At 52.6% G+C, this 22,317-nt stretch overlaps 6 protein-coding genes across 6 annotated transcripts; 4 read left to right on the top strand and 2 right to left on the bottom strand.

The window, feature by feature from the left end:
• Positions 1-1,536: 1,536 nt before the first annotated feature.
• On the top strand, positions 1,537-4,743 carry SLN1 (histidine kinase sensor; the record flags this gene model as incomplete). Its single annotated transcript, XM_003848469.1, has 1 exon — positions 1,537-4,743. A coding segment is annotated over one exon (3,207 nt), but the record flags the coding sequence as incomplete, so codon positions are not given.
• Positions 4,744-9,577: 4,834 nt separating this feature from the next.
• MYCGRDRAFT_111352 (uncharacterized protein) lies at positions 9,578-10,551 on the top strand (the record flags this gene model as incomplete). Its single annotated transcript, XM_003848470.1, has 2 exons — positions 9,578-10,202; positions 10,262-10,551. 2 exons carry the CDS (start codon positions 9,998-10,000, stop codon positions 10,549-10,551), a joined length of 495 nt encoding a protein of 164 aa, XP_003848518.1.
• Positions 10,552-10,936: 385 nt separating this feature from the next.
• Positions 10,937-11,482, top strand: MYCGRDRAFT_96820 (uncharacterized protein; the record flags this gene model as incomplete). The annotated part of the gene is made up of 3 exons (XM_003848471.1): positions 10,937-11,022; positions 11,087-11,321; positions 11,396-11,482. The coding sequence occupies 3 exons, from the start codon at positions 10,937-10,939 to the stop codon at positions 11,480-11,482; spliced, it is 408 nt and encodes a 135-aa protein (XP_003848519.1).
• Positions 11,483-12,152: 670 nt separating this feature from the next.
• On the bottom strand, positions 12,153-13,854 carry MYCGRDRAFT_101662 (uncharacterized protein; the record flags this gene model as incomplete). The annotated part of the gene is made up of 3 exons (XM_003848417.1): positions 12,153-12,470; positions 12,597-13,262; positions 13,314-13,854. 3 exons carry the CDS (start codon positions 13,836-13,838, stop codon positions 12,153-12,155), a joined length of 1,509 nt encoding a protein of 502 aa, XP_003848465.1.
• A 4,139-nt stretch (positions 13,855-17,993) lies between these two features.
• MYCGRDRAFT_111350 (uncharacterized protein) lies at positions 17,994-19,286 on the bottom strand (the record flags this gene model as incomplete). Its single annotated transcript, XM_003848416.1, has 3 exons — positions 17,994-18,120; positions 18,497-18,648; positions 18,714-19,286. 3 exons carry the CDS (start codon positions 19,284-19,286, stop codon positions 17,994-17,996), a joined length of 852 nt encoding a protein of 283 aa, XP_003848464.1.
• Positions 19,287-20,417: 1,131 nt separating this feature from the next.
• Positions 20,418-21,095, top strand: MYCGRDRAFT_106229 (uncharacterized protein; the record flags this gene model as incomplete). Its single annotated transcript, XM_003848472.1, has 2 exons — positions 20,418-20,866; positions 20,920-21,095. The coding sequence occupies one exon, from the start codon at positions 20,476-20,478 to the stop codon at positions 20,713-20,715; it is 240 nt and encodes a 79-aa protein (XP_003848520.1).
• Positions 21,096-22,317: the final 1,222 nt, after the last annotated feature.

The following is a 22,317-nucleotide window of genomic DNA, read 5'->3' as shown; positions in this document are numbered from 1 at the left end:
GCATCGGTGTCCGTACACAAAAAGACCGGTCGGATGGGCAAGCCATGCCAAGGTCCACCACCGGCCCCCGAGAAGTAGGGGTACTTCTCGCGTGGACTCCGCTACGGTTTTGTACCTTAACGCGGTGCAGGAGTACAGTACCTGTCGCAGACGTCAACAAAACAATGATCCAACCAAGCCAACGAGCGAGCACACAAGCCATCGATCAATGCTCGGAGTTCAGGAGACAAAGCCAACACCATCTCCGAGAACTCGATCCGTCTGCGACAGCGAAGCGAAAACAAAACCAGGCTTGCACGCCCCGCAAACATTACGACAGTCAGACGTTCATCAATCGCGTCCTGATTAGTGCAATGCCGAATCTACCCTTCAGTGATCTTTCGTCAATGAGCTCTCACTGCGACAACACGCCGATGATGCAAACACAACATACCTCAAAGCCGACCACACTTGCATCGATCGAAGCACAACAATCTCACAGAGACTGGACTGCGAGCATCCAGCAGAAATGATAGAAGTATGCCACGCTATGCCTCGGACTCCGCCAACTGCCAGATTCACCGGACTCCCTGGCGAGGACAAACCGATCGCCGGCGACCGAAACCTGCTCCGTTCCAACGAGTCCAAGGTCCGACTCCGATCACCTCTGCCGTCGATCTGGAAGCATCTTGCAAACACGGTGATTGAAGCATCTCCGGCAATATCAACATTGAGGGCGACAACGTCCGACTGCCTGGTCCAGGCCATCAAGCTAAGCCGCCCTTTTTCATCGCCAATCTGCCCAAGCTGGGACCTCATCTGAGTGCTGTGGACACGGTGGGGAGGAGGTGAGGTTTCTGAAAATTGAGCATGGCCAAGGGTCATTGAGAACGACGGAGCGTGCCGATCCGTTGCAAGCATTCCAGATTCTTCCTTGTCGAACCGGTTCGCAACACCTGGCCCGCATGTTGCCTAGACTTCTTCAATGTGAACACGGAAGCACACACTTGTCCAGCCGGAGACGTGATTAATGTCAATTTCCTCAACCTGCACTGGTTGTCTGCACATCGGACTCGAGACGAACTCCCAGAAGCCGCTCTTGGCATGCGGCATGTTCGGCATGCTAACGAAGCTTACTGTACGCGAATCGGAACGGCTGGAGCGTTCTAAGTTCCACGGCGATTCTCCGATCGATCTCAGCCTCTGCCAAGAGCATCCTACTCGCCGCCTTTGGGTTTCTAACCTCACCCGTTCCAGGAAGAAGAATCCGTCGACCTGGACATCACGAGCAATGCCGGCATACACTGGTCCTGGTCGATAGCTAACTGCGATATCCTGGTACTGTCTCCAGGACTGCCTATTTGTGTCTGTGGAACGTGCAAAGGAAAAACACGACGCCGCAAAACGAACCATGCGGTGCACCTCAGCCGCTCCTCACAGCTGGATCTTTGAGTGTGAAAACCAGGTGAACGTGGGCAGTCGGAGCTTGAATAGCGGCAGCTCTGTGGGTCCAGCTCTTCGAACCTGACAGGGCGGCGAACCATCAGGCCCTCCGCCATGCGTCTTTCATTGCGGCAACAATTGGCATTCTTGCTGGTAATCTCCGGAGGCATTGGTCTGGCCGTGCTGGCCATTGCTACATGGGTCCTGAACCACGACTTCGTCCTCGACGTTGCAGCTTCTCGGCTAGAGATCACGGCTTCTCTCAAAGCCGCGCAAGTGGCGTTCAATCTCGAGTTGATGCAGACCGCTGCGACTTTTCTCAGCAACCGCGTCACTATTCAGGAAGCTTTGGAGCGCTACAACAATGGGACCGATCTGACGGCTGGTAATTTCAACCTAGCAGAGACGAGTCTGGCATCGGCACTGGGGAACATTGGTCCGCTTCGCAATGGCTTGGTGCTTCAAGCTCAGATCTACGCCGGCAACGGTTCCGGACCTGCGGGAACTTCGAGTGTGATGAGAGCAACCGGCATACCGCATCAAGCCATCAGACTGCCTTACCTCAATTCGAATGGGCAGCAAGCATTTCTTGGAGACGATGACCTTGGATACCCTCCTGCGCTGTACCCAAATTTGACTGTCACGGACATTGCTGCAAGCACCTCGTTCAATCCGATGGCATCTTTCAATGGCGAGATCCTCGGTATACGCTCAACTTTGGTGTTGGGCCCACGGATGATCAACTCGAGCTTCTCATTGATATCTTTCACGCTCCCAATTGTTAACAACACAGAGACCGACAGGATTCTCGGCTGGGCCACGGTGGTCACAGACGCCAGGCTGATCCTGGAAGTAGCGAGAGACTCCAGTGGGCTTGGAGAAACAGGTCAGACCTTACTCGTCGGTCCCATCAATGCCACAAACAAATTCCCACCTGGAATCTCTGGGAACTCAGGCTCAGCCCGCAACGCCGAAGTCGAGTTGCTCTTTCCTCTGCCGACTTCTGCTGTCGCAAGACATCCAAAACATGTGGTCGGAACCCCGAACCCCTCGTTCTTGGCCAGCAAATATCCTGCCGTTGAAAGAGCCATCACTGAAGATCTACGCGGCATCGACGACGTTGGAAGTATGATGCGGACACACAATGAAGATGGCAAGCATGTCTCAGTAGGGTACTCATCGCCGCCGACGGACCTGGTCGACTGGATCGTTGTTGTGGAACAAGCTCGGAGCGAGGTGTGGCAGCCCATCAACCACCTCCGGACGATCATCCTCGCATGCCTGTTTGGAGTAATTGGGTTTATGTGTATTGTGTCATTCCCGCTAGCACACTGGGCCGTCCTACCGATCATGAAACTACGAGCAGCCACCGAGCAAACCATAGCACCACCTGGGAGAAGCTATTCAGACAGCAAGCCTTCTTCCTACTACAGCAAGGATCTCAGCTCTTGCGCCAGTCGGACAGAGAAGGGTCTTCATCGCCCGAGTTCGAAATGGACTGGAGGGATATTTGCGGCGATCTTCCGCAAGTTCTCGATGAAGAAGCAAGCCGCACGCAGTATACAGCCACGAGACGAAGACCACCCTCGCATTCCAGGAAAGGTGCCGCAGCGCAACACTTGGATCACAGACGAAATGTCGGATTTGATCACGACTTTTAATGATATGTCGGACGAATTACTGGCGCAATATACCAAACTTGAGGACCGCGTACGGCAGAGGACCATCGAGCTTGAGTACAGCAAGAAAGCTGCAGAAGCGGCCAACGAGAGCAAAACACGTTTCGTGGCGAACGTGAGCCATGAATTGCGTACGCCGTTGAACGGGATCCTGGGGCTGGCCGCGGTTTGCATGGCAGAGAACGATCCGAATCGGGTGAAGGGCTCGCTCATGATCATTGAGAAGAGTGGAAACTTACTGTTGCGGACACTGAATGATCTTCTGACTTTCAGCACGAATCAGTTGGGGCATCAAGTCCTTACACTGGACGAGAAGGATTTTGCAATCCGAGACATCGAGACGCAGACGTTGGCAATTTTCGGCCAGCAGTCGAAGGAACGCCATGTTCACCTACGGTTCATATTCGAGGAAACGCCTGGCGATGTGTATGGAACTGGCAAACTTCGCGATCTACGGCTATACGGCGACGTTCATCGCATTCTACAGATTGTCATCAATTTGGTCGGTAACAGTCTCAAGTTTACGCCTGAAGAAGGCTCTGTCATACTGAGAGTCAGATGCTTGAAGGAAAAGCCGGCCGTCCGACGTGTGACGCCAGGTGCGCCAGCGACCCGTCAGCAGACGCCAGCCAGCCCCGGACCCGGAACGGCATGCTTCATCAACCCGCGAGAAGTCGAGCAGGGACATGGCCTGGCACACGAAGATGGACGTTCTCTTCCAGCGGGCACAGACGTCTTCATCGAGCTGGAGGTCGAGGATACTGGGCCGGGTATCGAACCAGAAATGCAGGCTCGGATCTTCGAACCGTTCGTGCAGGCCGACGCAGGTCTTGATCGAAGGCATAACGGGACTGGCCTAGGACTTTCGATCAGTACACAGCTGGTCAGTCTGATGGACGGGACGATTCGTTTGAGCAGTACGCTTGGCAAAGGTAGTACATTTACCGCGAAGCTGCCGCTGCGAATCGTCTTCGGTACGAGCGGCGACACGCCACGAAGCTCAATGGATCTGAGCCGGACGGTCACGGGAATGTTCTCGCCTAGCACATCTTCTCCGGCTACGCCGAGCAGTCCCGAGGTCGTCCACGCAGATGCCGTTCCAGGAGCCAACTCTTCTACTGCGAAGACAGACCCGTCATCGCCCGCAAATACGCCACCCCTCGCCAATCCCTCCAGCCAATTTGCGGCCGCTCATCGCCCTGTCATAACATCCCCTGCAACATCACCCTCCTCCACCTCCTCTTCCCTTCAATCACCAGACTTCACCCAACTCCGCATCCTCGTCGCTGAAGACAACAAAGTCAATCAAGAAGTCATCCAACGCATGCTCCGCCTCGAAAAGATCCAGCACATCACCATCGCCTCCGACGGGCGAATCGCTCTCGGCCACATCATATCCTCTCACGCCACACCCGACCATCCACCCTTCGACCTGATTCTCATGGACATACAAATGCCCAACATGGACGGCCTCCAAGCTACCCGAAAGATCCGCGCTGAAGGTTTCAAGAATCCGATTGTAGCGCTTACCGCTTTTGCGGAGCAGAGTAATGTTGAAGAGTGTTTTGGCGCCGGAATGGATTTCTTTCTGGCGAAACCGGTGAAGAGGGCGAAGTTGAAGGACGTTTTGGTGCAGTGTTGTTCGAAGAAGAGGATAGATGGATTGGTGGAAGAAGAGGATGGTGGAGGGAAGGTGGATTATTGTACTAACAAGGAGTCAGCATGATTTTTTTTTCTCGTCCGTTGTCATGATAACTTCGGATATGGCGGCGTTTTGGAGGCTTGGGTTGTGTTTTTGTTCTTGTTTCAAGCGCGGCGTTCGGGGCAAGGGAAAATACTTTTGAGGCGCAGACCGGACCAAGTGCAATGGGATATGTGAAACAGGCACAGCAAGACGACAGATGGGGAGTGGTAACATGGTTAGACTGAGCTGTCACCAGCCGACGGGTGGATTTGTATACCAAGATACGAATAATGAACATCCATATCAGACTGTGCTCGTGCTCTGCCCTTTGTCACCATAACCATGCTTTTTCTGCTGGAGTCACCCACATATCTACAGTTTCATCGCAGTGTTGCAGCTTCACCCGAAAGTCTCTCCCAGCCCGTGCTCTCCGTCTGTGATATTGGCTTTCGGGCATCATTGTAAGATGTTCTTATTCACTCAGGTCCCTTGTGAGTGTCTCCCCCTTCGCGTGAAGAAAGTTCGCGGTGCTCACATACCTCCTCTCCTCGAGCTTGGCCTCTCCGCTTTTCGCTCTCCCTCGTCACCGAAACCGTCACCGCCACCATGACCGAAACCATCACGACCACTGTCATCGTCGTCACCGAGACTGCCTCTCCTGTCTTTCCCGATCCTCCATCCCTCTGCTGGCTCTTCCACCACAATCAGCGCCCTTCATCTACGGAGGGATTTATTCTGTTCACTGCTCGTACGTCTCCGCGTACAAGGCTCCCTTCCGTAGCAATGCTTCCGAAGCTGTGCGTCTGAGCACCCGTCACTCCCGGGAGATCTTGCATATGCTTCAATGCATGCGCTCTGAACTCCAGCTTGGTCCTGGGTGCCTGTATCATCGCCCGTTGTCTATGAAGTATGCGCAGCACCAGTGACCCTTCGCTATCCCGACCACCACTTGCTTCACACTCTCAAAGAATCATGTGTAGTGTGTGGTTGGCGGAAGTCGTGACTAGGAACTGCACGGCAGGCCGCTCAAGTTGTCATCAAGAGAGATCGCGGTGGAGAACAGGGCGACAGTGGCCTGAGATTGCACGGACGTCGGGTGATGAACGATACCGAGCCAATTCTGCAAGTCTTACTTCATAGCACTCGCCATTGGCGGATGCCTCATCCTCCACACACTTCCTTCCACGCCCACTAGCTCTCGCTTTGTTACCCACGGTCTCTCCTTACCGCCATCGCCTCCATCGTGGTGTATGTCTTCCAAGTATGCCCACTCAGGAGCATCAAATCGCCCTCTAACTAGCACGACCTGCCTGCCCTCTTCTTCCAACTCTGCGATATCTTTATCTGAAAGCTGGGCGATGAGATGCAAGCATTTGTTTGCATGGTCGATTCCTCGTATCAAAGCGGTGCCGATGCAGTGACTTTGTGAAGGATCTAGAGCCTGTGAAGTACCGGCGCAGGATTCTGGGAGGTAGGGTAGGTCTTCTCCTTTTGTCCGAAGAATCGTTTCTCTGTCGACTATTGAATGCGCAGAGTCGGACACGACAATAGCGACGATCGATCCGTTGAGAACTTCTGACAGCATGTCGGGATGTGGTGCCTGGCCGTATGAGACGATCGCAGTGATGCTGCTACTTTCGCCAGCGTAGCCGACAACCCACGGTCGAAAGGTACTGATGGGCTTTGTGTTCCATTGCGCAGTCGCAGAGGAAGGCCGTGGCTTGTGATGAAGAAACGCCATAGTCTGCATAGACCTCAACTCCGCAGGACTTCGTGCTGATGGACGTGACAATCGTTTCGGTGTGCTGTGTAATGTGCTCGATTTACCTAACGTCTGCACCAGATCGGTCGACCCTGGTTCTCCGAGAAGGACGACAGTGTCGATGTACAGAATCTTCGACAGCGCTGCCAATGTAGTCCCTCCAAGTCCGGAAGTCCAGCCGCATGAGTTGACAACAAGTGGGGCACCACCCGCGTAGTCGAAGAGATCCGCAGCGCATGCAAGATAATGCGCTGAATCTTCTCGAAAGGAAGTAGCAGCGATGGTATGGGATCGAGTAAGTCGGTAGCTATCGGATGTAGAAGTGGCAGGATGAGTATATGAAGGACCCAGCAGAGGAGCTTTGACTTCGACAAGTGAGATCTGTCCAGGCGTTCCGAACTCGGGTTGGCCAGGATCCAAGTCTAGATACATGCATCTTCCGTTCCCAGGTCTGCTGGTAATCATGTTGCAAACGAGACGATTGAAGGTTGATTTCCCCGAAGACTTAGGTCCCACAGCCATGATCTTCGCTGCTGGCCCTGAGTCCTGATCGTCGAGCTTCGCATTGATCCGAGATAGTGCTCTTCTCGTTGGCTCATCGATTTCTAGAGGCACAAGAGGCCGCTCCAAAGGGTCATCATCTGATGTTGAAAGAAGCATGAACGATCGATTCTTGGGCTCGCCGTCAGCACCAATGTTGCGAAACAAAGGTGAAAGCTTCGCGAGCTTCGGGATACCAGACTTGATCGAGGTCACACGGAACGCCGAGTCGTCCTTTCTTGCCATGATCGATGGCAATGCCTGAGTGCTGAAAGCGTATACTCTCTGCGGACCCAGCTCCGGATAGATCATAGCTCCGTAAATCGTGACCACGCCTCGCAGAACCTCGAGCTGGTATTCGCCGACGAACGTGACACTCTCGTCCGCTTTGAGCACGAGCTCGAGCCTTTGGGAGTCATCTGTGAGGATCTTCTTGGCATTGGCTTGGAAGGACGAAAGGACGACTTTTGCGGTGATCTGTTGCGGCACTTCTAAAGGTTCCGGGTCGCCATCCAGTGATGAAATATCGCTCTGCCGGTCATCATATGGCTCCTCGGCAACGGAAGCGGCGATGTCGTCGACAATTTCTGCGTCAAGCTCTTCCGAATTTGCATGCGATCTTGATGTTTGCGCCAACCGAGCAGCCGCAACAGCACTGAGTTGAGGCGGAACTCCTTTGGACGGTCCGAATGCCTCCTTTGCCTTCCTTTTCTGCGCCATCGCAAGAACACTCGTCACGCTCGTTGTGACCTCAGCATCGCTGCATGGCCAAAAGTCGAAGGACGGAGAGAAAAGAGCGAGCGACCTCTTCCGGAAAACAGTCGTCGATTTAAGCTTTGAGCTTAATTCAGCCTTACGGATAAATTTTGTGGACTCTGCTGGCGCAACTTCTCTTGCGATTGAGCTCTAGCATTGTGGAACAACTTTTCTACGATTCTCTCGAACGAGACCAGCGATTGGCGGGACCAGAAAGATGGCAAAAGCAGCGAAAGAGGAGGCGGAGAAGTCTTCTAAGAAGGCCTCGAAGACGTCCATCAAGCCCTCGAAGTATGGCTTGAGCCAGGACAAAGTCGTGGATTCAGACAGCGAGACCGAAGCCGCGGCTGCAAAGTCGGCAAAGAAAGCAGCAACAGCAGAGACGAAGCCAAAGAAGTCCAAAACGCCCACAAAACCTCCGCCAAAAGCACCATCGCCGACTGAAAGCTCCGAGGAAGACAGCGAGGAATCTACAGACAGTGAAGAGGAGGATGAAGAGACCACAAAGCTAGTCACGAAGATAGTCTCGGCATCGGCGAAGACAAATGGTGTGAAACGAAAAGCGGAGGATCAGGGCAGCAGCAGCAGCAGCAGCGAGGATACATCGTCAGATAGCGATGATAGCAAGCCGGACGAACAACCTCAGGCAAAGAAGGCCAAGACAGCGTCAAGTTCCGAATCATCTGATGATGAAGAGGCTGAGAAGCCGAAGGACAAAAAGAACAAAGTCAGGTGAGAGCCTCATGCTCGAGCAGTTGGCGGATATGCGACTAACGCTCTACAGGGTTTCTGCTGCATCACCCGTACCAGCAAAAGCACCAGCTGCGCCGATCTCGATACCCAGTATACCGGCAAGGCCCTTTAAAGCTCCGCAGAACTTCATCGACTTGCCCACAGCATCCGCGAAATCTCTCCTCCCAAGCACGAAACGCCTTGCCGGAAAGCAGATCTGGCATATAACTGCACCCTCCAACATCCCTATCAGCTCCATCAGCGAAGTGGCCCTTTCGGCTGTAGCCTCGGGGGCTACAGTCCTCACACACAAAGGCCATGAGTATACTCTCACGCAAGTCAAGACAACACTCGCGCAGGGCGACAATGTCCTGGTGCCATCCGACGACGGCTACGAACTCCTCGAGCAGCCGATCCACATGACACTTATCCTCCAGCAGAAGATCGAGCTGCCGAACCTTACACAAAAGCAAGCCGATGTGAACACAGGTAGCGCTGCCGCTGCGAATGTCGGTCGAGCAGCCTTCAGCACAGCGAGACCACAGCCAAAGGGCATGCGCATGCGGTACAAGCCTCCAGGTTTCGGACAAGGAGCGCCAGGACTCGGGAGTGGAAGCGAAGACGAGGGTGAGGAGAATGTGAAAGCGAGCGAATTCCAATTCCCGAAGACGAAGGGGATCAGCACGACGGATCCCGAGAAGAAGAAAAAGAAGAAGCGGACAGCCAGTGGTGAAGATGAGCTGAGCAAGGAAGAGCGAAAGAAGCTGAAGAAGGAGGCAAAAGCGAAGTCAAAGGCTGGATGAGAACAGACGGCAGGATGATACTGATTGCGTTTTAGCGTTGAGCATCTCGCCAGAAACATGTACAAGCGAGCCTTTCAGTCGCATGCTCTCACCAAGTCTGTCACCTGTGCCTTGAATTATTCTACGCCGGATTCGATGGCTCACAATGGACTGCTCTTCTTCCATCAGCTGCTGCATATGGCCACAATTCTTCGCTGGTTCCGTTACGATACTTCGCGCGATACGCCGCTGAGAAGAGACGGACAGCCATTCATCGCCGTCGGCCGCAGCTACTCGCTCACCATTGGGAAGCAGCTCCGTTCCTTAACGGTGGAAGTACTCCGACCGCTGTTGGTTTTGAAGTTCGGAGCAGCTCGATCCATGGTACGGATGAGGTCTACACCAGCGGTAGCGTCAGGTACACTGCACTAGAGTTTCAGGATTGAAGCTCAGATTCCCATTTTCGGAGGCGAGGTCTAGAGGTCCGCGCGCCGTCATTGAAAAATGGTGGTCGTGAAAAAGTGGCACGTCTGGATATATATTCCCGCCGCTCCGTATCGCAGGAAGACCCAGCACCTCCTGACCCAGCACCTCCTGACCATCCCACACAACCTCAATTTCAACCATACCGAACATCAACATGAAGCTCTCCACGTACCTCACGGCTCTCACGCTTGCCCTCGCCGGTACTGGCACCGCCCAGGAGTTCAAGGTCACCTTCCGCCCCTTCAAGAACGGAGGCTGTACCGACGACCTGACGGACGACAAACATCCCGTCAACGGCCCAGGGATTGAGCTAGTCGAGGGCGAATGTCGAAGCTGGGTCAAGGACCGGGCGTTCGACAGTAAGTCGCCGCATCTCGCATCCTTTCCCGTCTCGCGCGTTGACTAACACCAAGTACAGGCTACCTCTTCAAATACGCCGGAGAAAAGCGTCCCATGAAAGGCAGAGTGTGCGACCTCATCCTCTTTGGCAACGAGGAGTGCGAAAAGGATTCCGCGCTTCAAATGGTGGAAGAGGTGAATATCCGTCATCCGAGGACTCATGGGCTTCGAGTGTTGTTGCTGAGTATGCTAAAACCTCTTTTCAATCAGATTGATAGTCTGAAGAAAGACGATGTGTGCCAGAACGAGGACACCGGCTTCAAGGGAAGGGGAATGTCGGTCCAGATTTGGTGTAACGATCACAAGTGATTGGAGGAGGGCGGTCATGAAGGAGGAGCTGGCACGAGGCTCGAGGTGATGGTGCGCGGTATTTCTGGTATACTGCTCAGGTGACCTGACAGAAATAGATGCTGGTCCGTACCATTGAATTGGTGCCATTCGTCCTCAAGCTTGGTTCTCACTTCGTCCGCGCCAAGGATAGCGCTTTCATAACATCGGTAGCCAGCACAAAATCAAGGCAGGATACCAAGAGAGGCGGTATAGCAGACTTTCGCAATATTCGTGACACATTGGTGTCGAAAAGAGCCACCCAGCCTACTATGCCTCCGAGATAAAAAGCCTCCCGCCGCCCACTTTCCTCCATCTTCCCTTCCTCAACATCCCATCACTCCCCATCCCCAACACCAACCTCAAGATGTTGCTCACCTCCATCCTCTCCACCCTCGTGGTCGCCCTCAGCACCACTCACGTCGCCGCCGACACAGGCGCCCACTTCAAAATGTTCGCCTCTCTCCCTCCCCACCCTCCCAATCCCCCCTCACTAACCCTCCCCCCTCCTCCACAGCCTGATCGAACGCTACGAAGGCCAAGGCTGCACCGAAGACAACGGCGAAAAATACCGCACCGAAGAAGTCCGTTCAGGCCAGTGCTTCCACGGGCACCACCGCCAGCCGTTCGACAGCTACAAATTCCACTGGGACAAGCACCGCTGGGAGGATCGTCCGGATAACAAGGATTGCGACTTGCACATCTTCTCCGATCATCGGTGTAAGGGGGATGTTGTGGAGACGATTCCTGGTGTGAGTATCTACCTTATCCTTGCTGACCTTGAAAGAGGGATTTGCGGGAGGCTGACGGTTGTGCGATTGCTTAGGTGGAAATGGGCGACGACGACAATAAGTGCCGTGATATCTCGCCTTCGGGCATGTCGGCCATCATCGACTGCGAGTTTCGTAATTAGGATGGCCGGAGTTGGGATTCGAAGATGAAGCCTGGTGGTTAATGTTTTCGCAGCATTGACCAGAGGTACTTGGGATCTCGCGGCGGGAAGGTGGCTGTCTTCGGTGAAGATTAGCTAGCAGTTGTGTCGATGGGAATATGGCGGTCATCAGAAAAAAAGGGGAAGAGTAGTCTTACCTTTCAAGTATGAATCGATTGCCGTGTCTTGTTCACTCTCCGCACGTCAATCTTCCCAACTCACATGTCCGAAAAAAAATCGAGAGGCGTCCAATTTGTCCTGCGCTTGGGGGTGATGGAGGTTAGAAGGACCGCACACATGTTGATACAAGCCACTTGATCGTGTCCACAACGGGACAGTGACTCGATCGTTGAATTCGATTTGATGGAACATCTGCTACTGCAATGCCTTAGCCATAGCATGTTGAACGGAGAGTCGACTGCAAAGAAACCGACTCTCATGCATACCTGCTAATGGTATTTCGAACCACTCTCATCCCGCCCAGAAATCCCATGCGTCCCATCGCATGAGTACTCGTCCCTCGATATTGCGCCCAGACGCCATGCTAAATCGTCAAATCATGCCAGACAGAGTTACTGCCCTGACCTGCCCTGCCCTGCCATCCCGTTCCCATTCGACAACATGTGCGTAAGCCATCACAGCCCGGAGAGCATTAGTACTGCATCCCACCACTGCCGTAGCCCTGACCCACATTATCATCCAAGGAGCGATAGCCACCTCTGCCTCTGCCACGACCTCCTCCGCGATCGCCGCCGCCGCCTCTACCGCCGCGACCACGACCACCGCCTCCGCCTCCGCCTCCACCACCACCTCTCGCGCCTCGGCCACCACCATTCCCATTGGCTCCGTTTGCGCCGCCTCGTTGCATGCCACTTCCGCCGCCTCTGGGACTATTGAAAGCATTCCCGTTGCCACGAGCTGCACCACGATTGACATGTTGTTGGTATCCACCTCTTCCTGTTTGCGGTGCCTGTCTAGGTTGGTGATCTCTCGCGTCGTCTGCTTCCCGCGGATGCTTCTTCGCGTTCTTAGCGGTCGGAAAGCTCGCTTCGTAGTCATCTTCGTATCGCTGCTCCTGCTCGATGCGCAGGAGAACCTTTTCGCCGACGACCGTCTCGAAGGTGAATGCTTGGTCGTCCGGTACAGGCTGCCAGTTTTGGATGCGATTCGCCTCGATGGGTTTGGCTTGACGGCGAGTGGCGAGCACGACGCAGGGTGTGGAGTTTTCGGTGTAGTAGCGAGCACCAGGATTTGCTGGATCGACGCGAGCAGCCCAGACTCGGCTCTCGTGCACGGCCAGCCCGGTCACCTTCCACCTCATCTTCGCGCCGATGCCTCCGACCTTGTCAAGGATGGATCTCGGTGCTGGACGTGGAGTGATGAGGATGTTGTTAGCAAGTGGGCGGATTTCGTGCTCGGGGCAATTTGATGGAAGGCGGATGAGCGACCTCAGCTTCTCCATGTCCGCCGTTGAGATGATGTATCCCGTGTAGAACACCGAGCGCTTGATCTTGTATGGGACAGTATTTCGAGGTGCAGTACCGTTGCGCACAGCGGCGTTGTTGACGTTGATCATCTTTTGCACTTCAGCGACCTCCACTTCCGGCGACATGGAATTCTCCTGCTCTTTAACGTGGACGACTTCGGCGATGATCGGGGCGCGGGGTACTGGATTCTCCTGCAGATCCTGGTTGATGTCGTAGAAGAATTCTTGGAAGCCCTTGACGTGCTTGATGCGGTCCTCGTAGATCCTGATCTCCTTCTGCGAAAGTGTTAGACGGGTCGATTTCGCCATGTGCATGACATGACCTACCGCTTGGGCGTATGTGAAGACAATGTCTTTCAACAGCGCCTGTTTGAACAGCATGGTACTGCTATATGTATCCCCACTCGGCCCGACCGCTGGCTTCAAACACACCATATCAAACACGAGACCTTTCGAAGCCAGCATCTTGCCAATCAGTTCCGAAAACCCATCCTCTTTCCTGCCCGTCAGCAGCACAGTCAGAGTATTGCTATCCGCCATCGACAGCTCCACCAGCTGCACAATCGACTCGTTCCAGCTCCCCTGCCATCCGCGCGCCTCCTCTTGTTCCGCACCCAAGCCTGTCGCGGCGAGAATGCTCGGATTGTGCCACCATCCTCCCGTAGTCATGAACTCTTGCGCCTGCAGCTGACCGCATGTTCCCGTATTCCAGAGATTCTTGTTCGGTAAGGGCGAGGAGAACAGTGTGTTGTCGAAGTCGTAGATGTGGATGTGCTCGATCTGGCCGACTGGCGGCATCTGCTTGCTTTGGCAGCTCCATCGGCTGAGCGCAGTCGGTGTGTTGACAGACATGGTTGTGGTAATGAACGTCCTGGTACTGTGAGTTCTTTATGTCAGTTCCATCTTCCAGCGCTGAGCACACACAAGCGGTTGTCGGTAGGCAGTTGGTCGATGTTTCCGACAAAAGTTGAAGTCGCGATGATGTCGATCTTGAAGAAGTCGCGGACTCAGGTCCGATGCATGCATGAATAGTGCGAGGTCTGCCAAATGTCTCGGGGGAGAACAACAGGAAAGAACGACCGGCTAGAGATGACTAAGCTCGTATAGCTCGTATACTATGCCGAGACTTGCAAAATTCGACTTTATCTTACCACCCTTCTACCTTCTACACTACTTAATGCACTACTACACTATCTACTACAAATTAAGCAATATTAGGATTAATAGACCGCATTATTAGCTACACGTGAAAAAAAGAACTATCCGAATCGGCCCTGTTTTAAGCTTAATATAAATCTACTAACTTTACCGCTTATTTTAGCCCTTAATTTCCAAAATAGACGACATTAGCGACTCCTCTATAGTAAATTTACCGTCCCTATCGGACTTCTACCGCGACTATAGCCTTTAGCGTACTGCTTAGGACGACTACCTTAACGACTTGCTTAGTAAGGACTTCCTTAACGACTCGCTATCTACTAGCGTCCTTATAGGTCTACTACCGAGCGCTCTACCGGCTCTACGTAATTACGGCAATAGAGTCTCTAATGCTATTAACTTACTAAGCGACTTACTAGCTCCACCGCCTTCGATACGCCTTACAGAGCATCTAATAGCTATGTTAACGGCACCTCCGGCTATAGTTTATAAGGGCAAGACCCTCGTTAAGCCCTACCTCCCTATCGTAGTAGATATACTACTACCGGCTCTATTACCGAGGCTAGCATAGCAACCGCATCTATTACTCGCACCGGAGCAACGAGAGCTTATTTAGTCGTTCGTAGACTCTATTAGGCCCTCTTACTTCGAGCATCCCCGTAATAGTAAGATCTTCCGAGATGCCGACTACTACCTTTAGCGTCTATAGGACTACTACTTTACGACTAGTAGTGCCGTTGTTTGTACGTCTAGTAATAAGGAGCGAGCGATCTACCGCTACATCTACTATAGCGATGCTACTCGCAACGATAGGGAATACGAGGAAGCTATATACGACGACGACGATAAGCACCGGCACCTCCGTATAAGAGCTGTACGTAACATCCGAGCTCGTAACTACTAGTAGAGTTGTCGTCTGTCTTATAACCGTATGCGCCGAGGAGCGGAGCTTAGACAATTAGTCTTAATCGTCTACAACCTAAGCTATACGTATAAGATAGCGCCGTTGCCGACGGTCTATATAGTCTACAAGTAGCGAATGCTAGTATACTAGGAAGCTCTCGCCTATGCCGCTTAACTGCGCCTTACCGGAGAGTCGTATAAGACGGTATATAGGCAACTATCGTCGAAGGACCTCTAGCTTAATCGTAAGAGATACTACAACCTTACTAAGGGCGTTACGTACTAGGGTAGCGGCGAGATAGAGACGGTTATTAACGCCTTACTCGGTGTACTAGTATCGCTCGGCTTTAGCTATAAGGCTCGTTAGTCGTTTATAAACGACGAATAGACCGGCAAGGCAGTCAAATTATCGCTTAAACAAGTCGTCTACTAGCTACTACGACAAGAGGTATTTACTTCGCGATTCGTACTAGACTTCGCGATGTAAGTAGACGCCACATTTAATACTAACCGCGCTAATCTGCTGCTCGGTGTATTTACTAGCACTACGAACACCGGTCGAGGGTTCCCTATAGCCTATAGCCTTATAAAGAGCGAGAGCGCTAAGAACTAGCACTTTATGCTTACGGTCGTAGCTAACAACTATCTAAAGACTCTACGGATGCTAAAGGTTATTGTCTCTAACTGTAGTAAGGGCCTTACTGCCGCTATCCCTAATACTCCCTTCTACGTAGTTATGTAGTAATATTACTAGTAGTATGCTGCTAAGAACATCCTTAAACGTATTAACCTCGGTGCTAAACGAGAAGCCGCCGCGGTTACCGCTAATACTAATGCACGACTAGCAGCAGTCGCCGCTATAGCCTCTAGCTCTTAATTATAATATACTAACCTACCGGACGGCGTAAAGTCCTCCGCGGAGGTGCTAAATAGTACGAATATAGCCGGATTAGCACTAAAACGTAGCTTAAAACGTAAGCTAGGCTATACGAAGGAGGACAAGGACGCCCTAGCTAGGCTCGTGTAGCCTTAGCTAAAGTCCGAGACCGTAACTACCGCTAATAACATCGCCGAGCAGATGCTCGCTTTGTTTACTCTAGACGACAAGGTGTATTTTGAGAGCATGTAGTTAGACGTAAAGGAGCGGCTACTTATATGCTATATTAAGCACTTAGCTAACCTTAGTACTAGTTCGACATAGCGTGCAGAGGTTAGCAATCGTAGTATAAAGGGCTACACTAATGCTAACCTTAACCTTAAGCAATGCGTAGAGAGCATAAAGATCTACGTTAACAAGGTGTTTAACGAGCTAGAACCGCTCGAGATAAACACCTTCGCAGGCTTACCGCTGCTAGCTATATCTATAGATAACTAGGGCTACTTTAAGGAGCTCGTTAGTAAGGTTACGGTGTATACGTTAGAGCGCATACTAAAGAACTTCTACTACGCCCTTAAGGTAAAGCGCTCTATTAACCGTTAGAACGCTAGCCGTAGCGCAGAAGCCTAGGTGCTATATCTAGTGCGAGAATACTATATAGAGTGTAGTAAAGTTAAGCGGTATAGCATCCCTTATAGCTATATGTTGCTAAGGGCTATTATTAAGAGGGTTGCAATACTAGTACGAGTCGTCTACCCTCGCTACTTCGTAAGCAACCGAGCCCTTAGTCGGATATAATAGCAGCCTTAGTAGATATTAGCCTACGACGACGTCTTTAATGCAATGTAAGAGCAACTACTAGAGCGGCGAACGGCACAAGACAGGATTAAGGCAGCGTTCCTTCGTATGCTAGACTTCGCTATGTCCGTCTACGATAGTAACGCTTTATAGCTTACAAACGACATTAAGGCCTTTAAACTAATACGAATGCTAGCTACACGAGAGCAAGCTATAAGTAGTAGTCTACTAGAAGCAACGCCGTTCGAGGCTCTAAGAGACACGTATTATATCCGTAAGGCTCGTAAGGGCAATAATAATACTAATAGCCGGCTCTAAACGAGCGCCGAGATAACGGCGACTACTACTTAATAAGTAGAGCGAACAGCGGCTTAAACGTAGGAAGTAATACTAGCCGTAGAGTAGAGGGTAAGGGAGCCTAAGGCGTTAGTAGCGGTAGCAACGGCAACGGCAACGGCAATAATAAGGGGTAGAAGGGCTCGTAGAGCGAGGGGTAGAGGGCGGGGTAGCATTAGTATAGCGCCGGTAGGCAGTAAGGGCGTAGCTACTACTAATCTTAGTAAGGAATCTGTACCGGCTCCTATTAAGACTGCCCCTACATCGTCGACCCCTCTAGTAACTAGTAGAGGCAGACCGATCCGTCGCCCTCGGAAGACGGTGTATATCTTAAGCGTAGCCCCTAGTACGAGGCCGTAGATCTGTTACTCGCGCAAACGACTCGTACGGAAGCTAGAAACACCGAATCCGGTATTAAACGCTCGGCTAATTAGAGCGCTAAGAACTCCTTTAGTTTTGACGCTCTTAGCTATATATAGTATTACTATTTCGTTCCTTTCGAATTATATAGCTATACCTCTTAGTTAAGTAGTAGTAAAGGCTACTCCTCTGTTTACTAGCCCTTGTAGTAACGTTTAGTTCGAGAGCTAGTAGCTACTACCTAAGGGATAGGGGACTCTTCCGCTCCAGCGACGAATTTTTTGCTCCTACCTAGTTAGGAAGTTGCGGAAAAGTTCCTAATCGGGCTTAGCGCGAAGCCCGGAAGTAGAGCTATATTAACACTTTATCTTTTGCTTTATTTATTAGTGGTGGAAAGGGTGGATTAGTAAAGGGGCTCGAGTGTTCGTTTCTCCTTCTATTAACTACCTTCTTTAGCGTCCTTAGTTCGAGCCGATCTAGAGAGCCTATTTACCAAGGCCACTAGCGTTAGTGAGACTTCATCTTTTTGGTGTTGGTCGGAAAACTTCCTTTTTTGGCTTAGCGTCAAATTTCGCTTAGTCATTTTCAGTATCCGGTCGTTCTTTCCTGTTGTTCTCCCCCGAGACATTTGGCGAGGTCTGTGCATTCGGAAAAAGGATCATCTTCGACTTCATCCTCTCCTCATCGTCGACTCTCCGTCGACTGCCCGATGGATCGTGGATGGCATGGATGATTGTTGAACGCCGGAGTCTTTGCCGTACGACGAGCGCGACTGGAACGCGACCAAGCTGTTGTCATGTCCGATCACACGAACAAGTGTCTGGACGTGGAGAATGACACGGTTTCAATGAAGCACGCATATACATTTTTAAGATCTCAACACCTATTAAAACGACAAGACAATGTCACGGCCTCTAAGACCAAGCGACGAAAATGAGAGTAGTCCAGCACCATGCCCAACACCGTAAAAGACCGCGTGCCCAGATCGACCATGTCGAAGCCAAAGACTTAACGAGCACCAGCCTGGAGGCCGAGTGTCTACGCCCCGTCGCCGTCGGCCTGCGACAAGTGAACCCACCAATTCGCCGGTCCGGTAACATCCTGCGGCTGCTGCATCCACTCGGCCCTCTCCTCAGTCGTTGCGCGACACTCCAAACGAAGCGCGACCGATTGCTTCCCGGGAACGCGGACGTCCGGATGGCATACGGTCTGTGCACCAGGGAGATTCACCTATATTTCCCGAATGTGTCAGTCAGGACTCCCCTCTGCATCCGCAAAACAAGAGAACGACTCACCCAGTCGACCGTGTAAATAGGCTTTCCACCACAAGAAATGTCGTCAAACACATGCAGGCGGCACTGTCCGAAGAGATCGAGCGAAACGAACTCCTCGCTCTGCCACTGCCACGCGAGGCTTTGAAACGCTTGGTCGCCAAAGCATTCCGAATCGGCTAGGTCCCCGTCCCAGTCGTGGGTCGAGATGAAGATCCCCTGCACGCCGTCGTGCTCGGTGGTTTCCATGGAGGTGCCGCAGTTGGGCCCGGCGTAGCGGTTGAGCAGGATGAGGAAGGGGTCAAGACACCATGGCCAAGGGCAGCGCTTGGCCAGGGTGTGGGTGGAGCTGGAGTTGAGGTGGTGTGTAGACGTGGGGATGATCCCCGAGGTCTTGCTTGGTGGGTGACTGTGAGCGACGGTGGCGGTGGAGTTCGCTGCGTGGTTGACGGAAGTGACAGGCTTCCATGATCCGTCGGCGGCCACCGGGGGGCAAGGACCATCCCGACAGCCATCTGGGGGAAGCGGGAGCGCAGCACCGAAGCCCAGGCTGGGCATGGCCGCGAGGCCAACGAGGATTGCTCGAATACAGACCATATTGTGTATTTGACGAGGGGTTGGGAGATTTGGATGAAAGTAAGGAAGAAGTGAATCGATGAAGAAGAAGAGGAAGAAGCAACGGGCACTGAAGCTTTTCTATACACCCACCGCCATTTTTACCGGACATCTGCGAAGCTGCTGCCAGAAAAAAAAGCTCACATCCGTGGGCGTGTGGTGGTGTGCAATCTGACTTTTGGTCATCCGCTGGCTCGCCCAGAGGTTCCGGGACGATTCGACAGCAGTCCCAGTGGATCATGGGCGGGACCACAACGCATCAATCCCGAACCGCAAGGCCTCGTCAGTCCTCGCTCCGATGTAGCGGACTGTCTCCTGCAAAGATGTTCTCACCCAAGAGATATTTATGACTGGGAATACGAAATACCAGAACTCGAGGACGGCAAAAGTACTCCCGCAACGCTCATTCGTTCCCAGAGTACCACTAATTCTGATCCTCAACCTACCATCTGTGCTGTATCACCGACTTCTGAAAGCACCACAAGGAAATGATTTGGATCACGCTTAAAACCCAAAGAAGCTCCTTGCGCATCTTGGTACAGCTGAGCCTACGATCGGGGTCCCAGCAAGAGGGAGGCTCGCTCAGAGGTGTCGGATAGCTCGACAGCGGTTCCAATGGCTCATGTGCGGGACAGATTAACACGTCGCCTTTGCACAACGGAAGCGATATTCTTCTCACGTTCACAACGGCGACCGAATACCATGCGTATACAGTCACAGCTGAGTGCACGACTGAGGGTTCTGTGGAAGAGATGGAAAGTCCAGCGAAAATGAGCTGCTTTCAACGAAAGCAGTCGCGACAGACCCACGGGCTTTCCTACCGTGTATATCCACGTCTCTCTTGCCGCTTACCGTTAGCTGGCTCGGACGATCGAAGTGCAAGTAGAGAGTGGGAGGGAGGTGCAGCGTCAGTGATGCTTACCAGGCATGCTTGGAGAAGAAGGGCATTCGAATCAAACAATGTTTTGCTGACCATTTGATCCCATTGGCGCCAGCAGTAGCAGAACTCTGTTGAGCTCAAGACCACGAAATGTCGACGCTGCCTTCTTTCATTGTTGGCTCGCATCTCGATTCCTTCGTACCTAGGAAGATGGCCAAGAAAACAACAAAGGCCTCACAGCATAGGCTCTTCGTTGCTCTCTGTTCACCGTCATTTCCCCACACAACATCCATGCTCTGGATCTCAGGAGCTCTACTCGGCTGTGTGACCTTTCTCGTGCTCACCGCGAAGGGTCTCCCAGCTCAAGCTCAACCGCCAACAACCAGCATCGATCGAACGATCTCGACGCCTCCATCGAAGCGCTGGGATCATACATACTTCGGCGTCATGTTCAATCGCTTCGCTGACGAGAACTGCGAGATGAAGTCGTTGGATCGCTTCGACAAGGACGACGAGCGAAATCGGCTGTAAAGTCTCGGATAACGAAAAGTCTTTCTCCAGCGACCAATTCGTGTGGCTTACACAGATCATCCATCCGGAGAACTTGGAAGACTTCGGATACTGCAGATTGTTCGCATACGTCGATGATCGCGGCACTCATGGCGCAGCGTGGATGGACTGGGTAAGTCCGAAAGGCCTCCGCGTGCAGAGGCTTCAAGCTGACGACCAGATCAGGCAAACAGCGGGAACCCAATGAATGCTTGCCTGAAAATGAAGAAGGGCCCAGCGAAGGCCGTCAGATTGGAATGTCGCCGCCACTCCGCAACATGGAGTCCTACTCCTGATGGTCCGGGTTGAAGGCAACCACCGAATCAGCCTCCAACACCATGCAAGATACTCGTCTGTGCCTGAGGAAGACGGAGACGCGGGGGTCCGTACGAAAGACACTCTCTGCGACTCGATGGGAGGGCCGACCTGGTTCGAGCTGCGCTGTTCCCGTATCGTCAGACTTTCCAGAGAAGATGCGCGAATTGTGAGCGGTACTGCTGAGCCTGCTCTTTGGACTTGAGATCGTTCGCGGTGCTTGATGATCGAGCAAATGCTGCAAATGCCCAGCGTCGCTACGATCCAGACACCGTCGAAATGCGGATGTCAGCGAAAAAGGGGATCGGAGCATCTGCAGGACCGCCATACAATGCGGCCGGGATGTGATCTTCCAATGGCGGCACATGTTCTGTGCTGGTAGGATCTGAGACGATATTCATCGAGTATGCAACTTGTGCTGCTAAGTACATTGCCGAGTCTCCATCGCTGCCACCACCAAACCTTTCCTTCGTTCCCCAAGACCACAAACCGCCGTGCGGTGTCCATCTCTCACTCTGCGTACTTGGTCGTCCCATACTGACTCCGCATGTACATTGCCTGCAGTGAGTACCGTCCGCATTTGCCAGTCCCTTGTCTACCAACTCGCATCGCCACGTCGACACTCCAAGCGAAGGCCGACTACATCCTTGCCATCCTTCGGCAGGAGAGGATAGCACTGCTTCAGATTATGCGTTGCGTTCGCCTGTGTGAGGAATAGATCAGCTTGGATGTCCGCATCAAGAGAAGCTGAAAGTGTGTTACCCAATCGAGAATGTGGATAGCATCTGTGCATTCCGAGTCCGAGTAGACGTAGACTCGACCGTGTCCGAAATCGTCGAGTTCTTCGGAGCCGAACCCGTGAGCCACCCAATTGAACATAACACTGTTGAACGTAGCGCCGTTGTCTCGGATCATGCACTTGGACTGAGCTCTCCCACCGTGGAAGTCTCCGATCTTGAGGTAGACGCCGATCGAATCATGGTACTTGTTATCCTCCAGAGACTTGTGCAAGCTGCAGAAGGCACGAAGCGGCTGTAGTATATAGCAACAGTGTCTAGGCAACGCCGGGACAAATCAAGTTGTGGTGAATTTCGCGCGCGCGCTCGTAGTACCTCGTCTCTTTCGAGCACCCGCGGAAAATGGCACCATATCCTCCGGACCCTCGAAACCCCAATTCCACGCCTGCGGCCGACGATCCTTGGTGGCTTGCTTTCTGGGGTGGAAGCTTGACAGAGTGCGGCGCTCTCGAGCGCCACGTAGCGAACTGGG

The sequence above is a fragment of the Zymoseptoria tritici genome, chromosome 11, assembly GCF_000219625.1.
Source record: "Zymoseptoria tritici IPO323 chromosome 11, whole genome shotgun sequence".
Lineage (NCBI taxonomy): Eukaryota > Fungi > Ascomycota > Dothideomycetes > Mycosphaerellales > Mycosphaerellaceae > Zymoseptoria > Zymoseptoria tritici.
Note: the sequence above shows the minus strand (reverse complement) of the source record. Positions and strands in the feature narration are given on the sequence as shown.